The 10,311-nt window shown below is 29.1% G+C and overlaps 1 protein-coding gene across 1 annotated transcript in view; it reads right to left on the bottom strand.

Annotated features, from left to right (window-relative positions):
• LOC111621948 (signal-induced proliferation-associated 1-like protein 2) overlaps positions 1–8,487 on the bottom strand; it is a 77,121-nt gene extending 68,634 nt beyond the window's left edge. Inside the window, exons 1-2 of the mRNA XM_023364208.1 lie at positions 8,301–8,487; positions 5,964–7,495 (exon numbers count right to left, since the gene is read on the bottom strand). Of these exons, the coding sequence (XP_023219976.1) occupies positions 5,964–7,356 (1,393 nt within the window). The 5' untranslated portion in view covers positions 7,357–7,495; positions 8,301–8,487. The remainder of the gene's footprint in view (positions 1–5,963; positions 7,496–8,300) is intronic.
• Between the last annotated feature and the right edge of the window lie 1,824 nt (positions 8,488–10,311).

Here is a 10,311-nt window from a genome sequence, read left to right as displayed (position 1 = left end):
AAAAATAAAGCAATAATAAAAAAAATCAATTTATTATAGATAATTTAACAAATATAAATTATTATTAAAAAATGGGGATCACAAAAAAATTATGAAATATTTGGTGAGCTGCAAGTATAAAAAGGTTAAGAACCACTGCTCTACTGTATAATCATCACCAGTCAGTGCAGTAGAAGATTTTGTAGAAATGCAATTTCAAAAATTTATAAAATACATCTTGTATGATCATTTTAGGAATTCCAAGCTGCAATAAGCAATAGATTTCTTCAATCTATGCATGCACAATTATCTCAGATGCTCCACATTCTCTTTCAACATTGGAGATCAAGTATGGCATTTTCTTAACATGCAACACTTCCAGTCTCTTTAAACTAATTAAACCATCAAATTGTGGTCTTGTCCATAAACACGTCTTGACTATAAGTATGTCAATATTGACATTGCACTATAATAACTGATTTAAACTCAGAATACCACAACATACATACATATGCTTTCTGTTGCACAATAACCATTGTTCTGACTAAGATAGTGTGCAGTGGGATTGCTACCACACATTCAGTGATCAAAAAGACACTCAATATTTCTACACAATTCAATATAACAATCAAAAACATTGGTTTATTATTACCCATGAAATTTGACATTAAAATCACAGACCTCTCTTCAATTTTCCTGTATTTTTTTATGTTAACTCTACAAGTTTAAGTATGTTTAAATAAAATAACATTAGATTGTTTCAGAAGAAAGCTTACAATATTTTAAAAATCTTTTTGATTAAAAAAATAATAATAAATACAAAGANTATTATTTTTATCATCATCATAGAATAATTAAGTAAATAATAATAATAAACTTATTGCATTATATGTAATTATAGCAGAATAAAATAAAAATTCAAAACTATTCAAACTTAAAATTTAAACTATAAATCTTCTGCTTTAAACAACAGTAAGTGTTATATTATTAAACCTACTATACATAATGGATTTAGGAATCTATTGCATTTATGAAAAGTTGTTTCTGAAACAAATTCTCATAAATGAAGATTAAAATTATTATTAATTTAAAAAAAAAAAGTATAATTCATTCTTAAGTTAAATCTCTTTATTAAATGAAAAGATATCATTTAGTTTAATTTTTTTTTATCAAACATGCTAGAATATCATCTATTTGCAAAATCAAAAACAAAATATCAATAACAAAAATTATCAAACTCAATCCAGCTAAACATTTTTTTTTTATTATATCCCTAAATAAGACTATTACTTTAATTCATAAAACACACAGCACCAGAATAAATCATAATTATTCATTGAAGACTTATCAGAGCATTCAATTTTCATCCTTTTTGACATCATTGTCTTCAAAGCTAACTTAACAATATCATCATTCAGCAGATTTATCTGTCACCAGTATGAGCCAGCAAAACTTTCAGTGAAAACTTTATCATCATCATCCCCAAAAAACACAGTTGCTCATTTAAGCAGAAAAGAGACTGCTAAGATTTTCTTTGACCACAACAGTCCAGTGATCATTAAATTTTGAAGGAGAGGCAAAAGCATCGATGCTGTCTAATATCATAAAATCTTGCAACATCTATACATGGCAATAAAGAACAAATATCCAGTTTATTGAAAAAAGATATAATCTTACTGCATGACAATGTGAAACCCCATGCAAGCAGAATGACTAGACACATTTGAAAAACTGAAGTGGAAAACAACACATTATACATCACAGCCTCAATATTGCTCCCATAAAATTTACTCATTTTTGGTGACATAAAAAAACAGCTAAAAGGTCACAGGTTTGCATCAGAAGATGAAGTGAAAGAGGTAATCACAGGTTTCTTCCATTAAAAGACAAAAAAATCCTACAAGCATGAAATCATCAGGCTCATAAGGAAGCAGGATAAATCCTCAATGCTGGTGGCAATTACTTTTAATCTAAACACACCAGTTGATGAATAAATTGTATTACCTCAATTTCATTTGATTCATTCTAATACACAGAGTTCAGCTTTAGATGTCTAACTTTGAATAAAAAAATAAACTATATGAAATTTTTAAAATGTGTTCTAATAATTCATGCTTTGAAACCATATCAACTAAAAATGCATTGACTATAAAAAGTAAATTATTATATGTTAAATATATTAATGAAAATTTAATATAAAATTGAAAGTAAAAACTTTAAATAAGGCTAGATGATCTGCTAAATTATCAAGCTTTAATAAGGCTAAGTTAATAGAAATTAAGTAATTTGTTTAGATTAGGCAGTTAGGCCACCATATCATGATAATTTTAATAAATTAATTTTTCATTTAGAATTTCTGGAAGAAAAAATGAGCTGATTAATTTGAACCTGCAACTTACCATGTAGATATGTTGCCAGTTACACTACATTGACCTCTGTCCAATCTCCAGTTCCAGAATTTTAGACAAATTACAGTGGGTGATCGGTTAACGAACGTAATCCATTTCAAGACTTTGTTCGTTATCCAATTATCTATTTACCATAGGTTTTTATGGGAATTTGATTAATTCATTCTGGACACTCCAAAAAATACAAAAATATATACTTTCTTACTACATTTATTTACATGTAATAGTAAAAATACATATATACACAGTCTTGCATTTTTATTAGTCATGTTTTTTCCGTTTGTGGGAGTTAAAGAATCTTTCTAATGTCGATTGCTTTTCTCTTTTCTTCGAGATTTTTCAGAAGTAATTAATAGTATTGTAACTGTAGAGATCCCCAACTCCATTAACCTTATTCTGGTTTGGATGCTACTCGAATGATCGTTGTTCTGACATCCTCCCACTTCTTCAAAAGATCTTAAGTAGCAGATGTCGACATTGGCTTTCGTCTTCCTCTTTTTCAAAAGAAAACACATCTCGCTGAGTTTCTTGGTATTCTTGATTTGAGAGTTCTTGGAGTTCTTCTGTCATCAGATCAGTTTCAGGTTCCATTATGAGCTCTAAAATGCTGTTTATTTCTCAGATATGATTTTCATTATTCCATTAGCAGCAGCTTGAGATTTCTTGATATATCTTTCATAGCTAAGATTGTGCTTACCTGTTCAAGCCATACTGTCTAGCAACATCAGACATCTTGTGCCCACTTTCTACCTTGGTTATTATCTCTTACTTGGTTTCTACAGTGAGCACAGTTCTTGACACTCCTCTTTTTAGGCTCCATAATATTATCAGTTTCTTTTTTAAATAAAAAGCACTTAAATGGGACAGTTAAACTTTCACCTTTCATAAATAAACCCCCAACACAAAACTTAACAATTGCCCATCCAACAGTCTTGTGAAGACTGTAAAAAACTATTTGTCAGAAAGGTAAACAAAAAGCTGGAATTATAAGGGAGAGTTTCAAAATTTGGAGGAATATTATTCAGTAAAGAGTTCGTTATCCGATCATAAAAATCTTTTGCGAAAGTGTTCGTTATCCAATTTGTTCACTATCCGAACTGTTCGTTAACTGATCACCCACTGTACTTCAATTCTAATTATTAACTTAGCCTTATTATAGCCAGATAATTTGGCAGAACATCTAGCTTTATTTAAAACTAATCAGAATTGTGGAATTGTTGTTTACATATATATATTCCATGCTGGGTAAAAACAATAGTTGTCTGAGTGCCATAGAGGTGGGCTGTGAGTGTTTAAATCATCCCCAGTTAGCACCTTAAGTAACCTCATAGTTATATCCAAATGAATAGTTCTAGAAGTAAAGATTGGATGGAGGTACAGGTAATGTAACTGGCAACACATTGGCACAATAAGTAGAAATTATGGGTTTGAGTTCCACTCAGGGCAGATTCATTTCTTTCAGAAATTTGAAATTAAAAATTAATTTATTACAATTATTAAAATTAACATAAAATGACAGCCTAACCTCTTACCTCTAGATAAATTATTTTGTTGAAGGGAGGCCAGTATTTAAATGAAACTTAATTTTCTAATTATGAGTGGTTATTTGTTTTGTGAGCAATAAAATAATTTAAAAATAATTTTTAACGATACAATAGCAATAGCATAACGATACAATCTAATTATTAACTTAGCCTTGTTATAGCAAATCATCTGGTCTTATTTAAAAGTAATCAGATTTGTAGTTGTTATTGTCAAAGTTTTTACATATACAAGTAGAGCATCGATTATCCGACTCAATTGGGGACTCGGATTGGTCAGATAACTGAAAAAAATTGGATAACCGAAAAGAATGAAAAAAATACATTATTAGTATAGTATATTAGTATATCCATGTAATTAGTATATTAGTATATCGCTATTAACCTACTTTGCGTTGAATTTTCATTGATGTTAAGCCTAACAAATTTTTTTAAAAATAATAATCGTCGCTATTGTATCATTAAAAATTATTTTTAAATTATTTTATTGCTCACAAAACAAATAACCACTCATAATTAGAAAGTTAAGGTTCATTTAAATACTGGCCTCCCTTCAATGATCGAGCCAGTGTTGCCAGCTAAAACACGCAAAAAGTTAAAAAAAAATAATATTAAAGTAACCAAGACATAGCCAAATATTGTAATGCCACATCACTAGCGGACATTTGAAATTTGTCGACTAGAACAGTCGGTTAACCAATGTGGCGGTTAATCAGGGTCGAATAATCGATGCTCTACTGTATAGTAGAGCGTTGATTATCCGAATACTGATCAACCAAAACATCGGTTAACCAAAAGCGTTCCAGTCTGAAAATTCAAATTTCTGCTAGTGCTGTGGCACTGTAATATTTGGCTATGTCTTGGGCTATTCCAATATTATTTTTGTTGGTGTGCATGTTTTAGCTGGCAGCACTGGCTCAATCATGAGAGGGTACTTATGGACACGCCAGTATTTAAATGAGGCTTTTTTCCCTTTGTGAGTGATAAGTTTTACATGTTTTGTGTGGTGTTTTTCTGAGAACTGTATGTTGGGAAGTGTGTTGTGCTGAATCAGAACGTTTATGAATCTAAATTAACTTCTGAAATATAATTTTTTTTGTTTTCATATTTTTCGATATATTTATTTTTTTTTTGTGCAAAATAAAGAAATAATTTTTAATGATACAACAGCCACAGTTATTTTTTTTAAATTTTCATTAGGCTTAACATCGAGAAAAGTTCAACGCAAAGCAACACACAACGGAGAAAAATTTCAACATGGGATAGGTTAACATATTTTTTCGTACATGATCAGTTATCTGAAAAATCAGTTATTTGAACAACCCCAGTCCCGAATTGTTTTAGATAATCAATGCTCTACTGTATAAATATGTAAAAACTTTATTTCTCATTAACATTGTATTCCATTAACTGACTTTTAAAATTTAATTTAATTTAAATTTTTAGAACAGTTCATTCTTTTATTTAAAATTAGTTTTTAAATTCCATATGATTCAAAAACATTTAAGTTCTTAATAAGTGTTTGGACTTCAAAACATTGCTGAAATTGTATTATTATTGTTTTTTAAAAGTTAAAGTTTGTAAAAAAATACATACATATAAATTAATTACAAAGTTTACATGGAAACGTTGGTTTACACTAGAATACATACAAAAAAATTGTTAGGAAGATGTAGTGTTTTGAAGTTAAACAAAATCTACATTTTCAATGAACAATCATTACAGTGATTCTTCATGAAAATTCAATTATTTCTGCATTAACAATGAAATAATGCAACATACTAAAATTATCAACATAATTAGTCTATTTTTGATTAAGTTAGTATTTTTAGTCTGTTGCATTATTTTTGATTGATTTATTGTCAAGATATTAACTGCCTGTAAAGTGCAAACTAGTTTGATTTAATAACAAGCTCATATCTTTAACTATATAGGAAATAAATTTATTATTAACTGTTTTAAAAAATTTAATTTATATTTCTTATTAATAATTACTAAGATTTATTTTAATTTAATTAGAGAAAATTTGATTTACCTTGATTATAAAAGAACTTTCTGTAGCAATATGAACCATTATCAACATTTTCAATATTTAAAGAAGGTTTCTGATAGGGACAAGATTGCTGTTTCCACTTTAAATAATTACCATTTTCTAGAATACTCAAACCACATGCCATAACATGCTTATGAAGTGTAGGAAGCCATTTAACTAATTCTTCTTTCTTTCTTTGATTTCTTGATGTCATACGATTTAAACTGATTATCCTTTCATCTTCTCCACCTAATTCATTTCTGAAGAAAGGACAACTTAAAACTAATTTGTTACTTCTACCATCACCAAGATCATTCTCTTCTAGGTGATCCTCACTAAGACAATAAGGAGACTTAGTTAACATTGAAGCTGCAGATGCTCCAGTTGTAGTATTACGTCTCTTACTCAATAAGTTCCTCAATCGAGAAGCATAACTAATATTAGCTGTTATGCTTTGACAATCATAATGTGCAAAGGCTTTCTTTCTTAATTTTTCTTCTAATCGACTTTCAGAATCAAGATTATTATCCGATCCCTTGTATATATCAATGCTATCAGTTTTATTTCCACGCAACTTTTTAAAAATAGATGGTTCACTATTAACAACTTTTGTTTTTACTTTGCTACGATCTTTACTTTCCCACAATCTCTGAAGTTTCGTTTTTAATTTTGGACTCTGAGATTCTTCTAAATTAACTGGATTGTTTGATTTGAAATTTCCATTTGAAGTTGAAGAATGCTGTGAAGTTATTGGTAAAGAATCAGCTTTATGTTTATGATATTCATGTATTTTGAACACATTACGATTTTTATGATCAATATTTTCATTTCTGTATTCCCTGAGCATAGCAAAAAAATTTTCACCAGCAGTGCTAATAACATCCAATGATGATGCACTTCCATAATTTCTTCTAAGTAAATGATTTCCATCTTCTTCAAGTTCTTCACTATGATCTAAATCTAAGCTACTGTTGCTTCTATACAAACCTAATTTACTGGATGAAGTGGTAGCACAATTTGCTAAAACCGTATGAGTCATAGCACGTTCAGTATATGCACGATTAGCTCTTTCACTATGTGTTCTTTGTGGACGGTCTAATCTTCCATGGGAAGTAATCAATCTTTGACTGCTTATATTATGCTGTAAAACTTTATCCTTGTGCTTATCCTGAATTTTTATCAACTTAGTTGTTACATTATTTCCATTAACTATACCATTAATATGGGTCGTACTTCCACTTTTAAGTACCGATCCACAACACTGGCGGGAAGTTTGCGGTTGACAGCTATTGTAATATTCCAAAGCCCGTGCTCGTAATACATCAGAAGTCAACCCATTTCCCGGTGATAATTCCGAAATATTTTCATTTAATCTTTGGCAATCAGCAACTTCCATCTTCACAATTTAATAAAACTACCTCTGGCAAACAGTATGATTACCCATTAAAATATACCACAATTGTTGCCCCAAATAAATCCAAAAAATCATGACTTTTGCTTTTATTACGTGAATAACATCCAACAATAACGCATATCTGAAAATAAAAAATTACAATTACTTAAAAGTATCTACAATATATAATTATTCACATACATTGTAATTTTTAAATAAACAAGCATACATACTAAGTTTATATATATGAGGTTTTAATTCATATAAAATGTTAATTAAGGTTGGAATGTATTAAAATGTTTAAATAATGCAATTTTTTGAAGTAATAATTAAAGATCTCATTTCACAATTATTAAAATTTATCACTTATATTCTATCTAAATTGCTTGTTCAGTTATTTTTAGTTTATATATAAACAATGCTTCAAAGTAGGCCTACATGTCAAAGACAAATTCTGTCATAGTAGGTAATGATATGCATTGATCTTCAAGACTATAATACTGAAATATCAAAAGATACTATCGTTAACGTTAAAATCTATTCAGTTAAAAATCAGGCTTTATCTTTTCGTGACGACAAACACATGGAAACGTTGGTTTACACGAGAAAACAGTGTAATAAACTAACATAAACAGTTGAAAGAATGTGTTTTTCTTTACATTTCTGTGCCACTCGAATCAAACTAAACTACTACACTTCTTTATTTAGTTAATTAACAGAAAAATTCGATAAAGTCAGTAATTATAAATATCGTAATATTTCTTTTACGGATATGAAGTTGACAAAAAGGAAGTACATTCCAATACACAAACGCCATATTGACGACCAATAGTTTATCTGAATATTTATATCTAACTGAGAGATAAAATACGAAAAAAAAATCCGACTTTTTACTTGCTACTGCTCGGATTTGTTTTTAATAAAGTTAAGAAACCAGGATACTTCACCGTTATCATTTCCCCTCGTCGATACTACTTAGAACGCTTCCTGTCACGTGACCAAAACCAACAATGGCATCCGGACCAAAGGAATTCTGGGATAGAGTGCTCGTCAACCACACCTGTTACGCGCTACATATATATATATATATACACACACACTATGATTAGAGCAACGACCGAATCCTATTATAAACTCGCATAATCATCGTTTCAAAAAATCTCCGTTAGTAATATTGAACATGAAAGGAAAGGCAATTTGAATTGCATTATTATAAAATGCAATTCTTTATAATAAAATAATTTAAGCTTTCGCACAGACACAAATACCATATTTATGTATTTTAAAACAATATACAAAACCTGCTTATATAACGATTACACGAAATAAAAAACGAATTTTTTATTTTAAAAAAAATAAGTACTTTGAATGTTTTTTTAAATTTACGCCCATCAATTTTTTACAGTACGTAATTATTCGCAACGCTTGTAACAGTCGTGGTTTATTATTTAAATTTCACTAATTCTTTCTAACGTCAGAAATTTATACTATGATTAATGATTAATTTGTCGTTAATTTCGACGATATGCGGTATATATTTATAAAATAACTGCAGAAATGATTTTTAAATGTCCCCTCCTAAACTAAAAACACACTCGTGTTTTTCGTATAAAACATATACTGTAGTTTATAAATTGGCCAATTAAACTTTGCGTATCTTAAATATTTGCCAGTTAGTTCCTAAAAAGGTCAGAGGTGTCATCAAAAAGTGCCTGCGTATAAATTTCAAAGTACGGTACCTAAACAGTATTTTTAAAAAAATTGATCAGAATATGAGCACACTTTAACACGTATTATTTTAATTTAGTTATTTTGGGATTTTAGTTTTGAATATGTATCAATTTGTTACTAATTTCTGTAACATATTTTCATGCTTTGCGAGTATCAATCTGCTGAACTTCAGACCTGTCGCAATTCCGCGTGACGTCATCACATTATATCCACTTTTCTGTAAAATTGTTATTAATCCATTATTTTTTCGCATGTTTACAGTAATTAATTTTTTTATTACAAATATTACTATTATACTGATAGAATAATCGGCTATTAACTTTTATAGACTGTTTCTTCGATTTGCTCTTTATTATACAAGTATTCTTTCTACACAAATACATTTAATTTAATGACTTATTTTAGTAACTTGACATGCTTATTCATTGTGAATAGTTTACTATATTCAGTGATTCGATTTATAAATAAATCGTCTAATTTAACCCGGAAGAAATTAAACCTCGGTTGCCGAACGAGGGATATTGGTGATTAAAAGACGAAAAATTGATGACATCATCAAAAGATATACAAAAAGCTTTGTTTCTAAATGAAAATCAAAACATTTTGAATATTTCATAACAATTCAATACACGATACTTTTTTATTATAATAAATTATATTACTGTAGTTTCCCGAAAATCATCCATATCACTGATCGAAATTTAATAATAAAAAATTTTTTGTAAAATTTGCATGATAGAGTTTCTAAGTTTAACAAGAACGTGAAAAAAAAGATAAATTCAAATAAGTACTAAGTTATAAACGTTAAATATTTACGTTCACTAGATTTCTACATTCACTTTTTATAGACGTCCCGTATATACGGTATTGCCCACTTTTTTAAAGAAATGTCCCGGTGTTTCGGCAAATTTTGTCGGGACGTCCACTTGTCCCGTATTTAGCAAAAATATGACGAATCAAAAATTTCAAAATCATTTCATACGAAACAAGAAATTAATAACACTTTAACCAAATTGGATACCCCTAAATCCTCATCTAAATCATTGGAGTAGAACAGGCGTTTAAATTCAAATATTCACTCAATTTCGTAAACTGCCAATAGCTATCACTTGTTTGTTGCTTTTACTTGATCAACGGAATCTGAGTGGAGTTCAGGTTTCAGGTGCTCTAAAGTTTTCTTTTACTTTGTCATGCTTAAAAGAAAGTGTTCTTATAGCAATTACTATT

This window comes from Centruroides sculpturatus, unplaced genomic scaffold (assembly GCF_000671375.1).
Source record: "Centruroides sculpturatus isolate CEXI.00-Female unplaced genomic scaffold, Cexi_2.0 scaffold31, whole genome shotgun sequence".
Classification (NCBI taxonomy): domain Eukaryota; kingdom Metazoa; phylum Arthropoda; class Arachnida; order Scorpiones; family Buthidae; genus Centruroides; species Centruroides sculpturatus.
The sequence above is the reverse complement of the archived record's forward strand: the minus strand, read 5'-3'. Positions and strand labels throughout refer to the sequence as shown.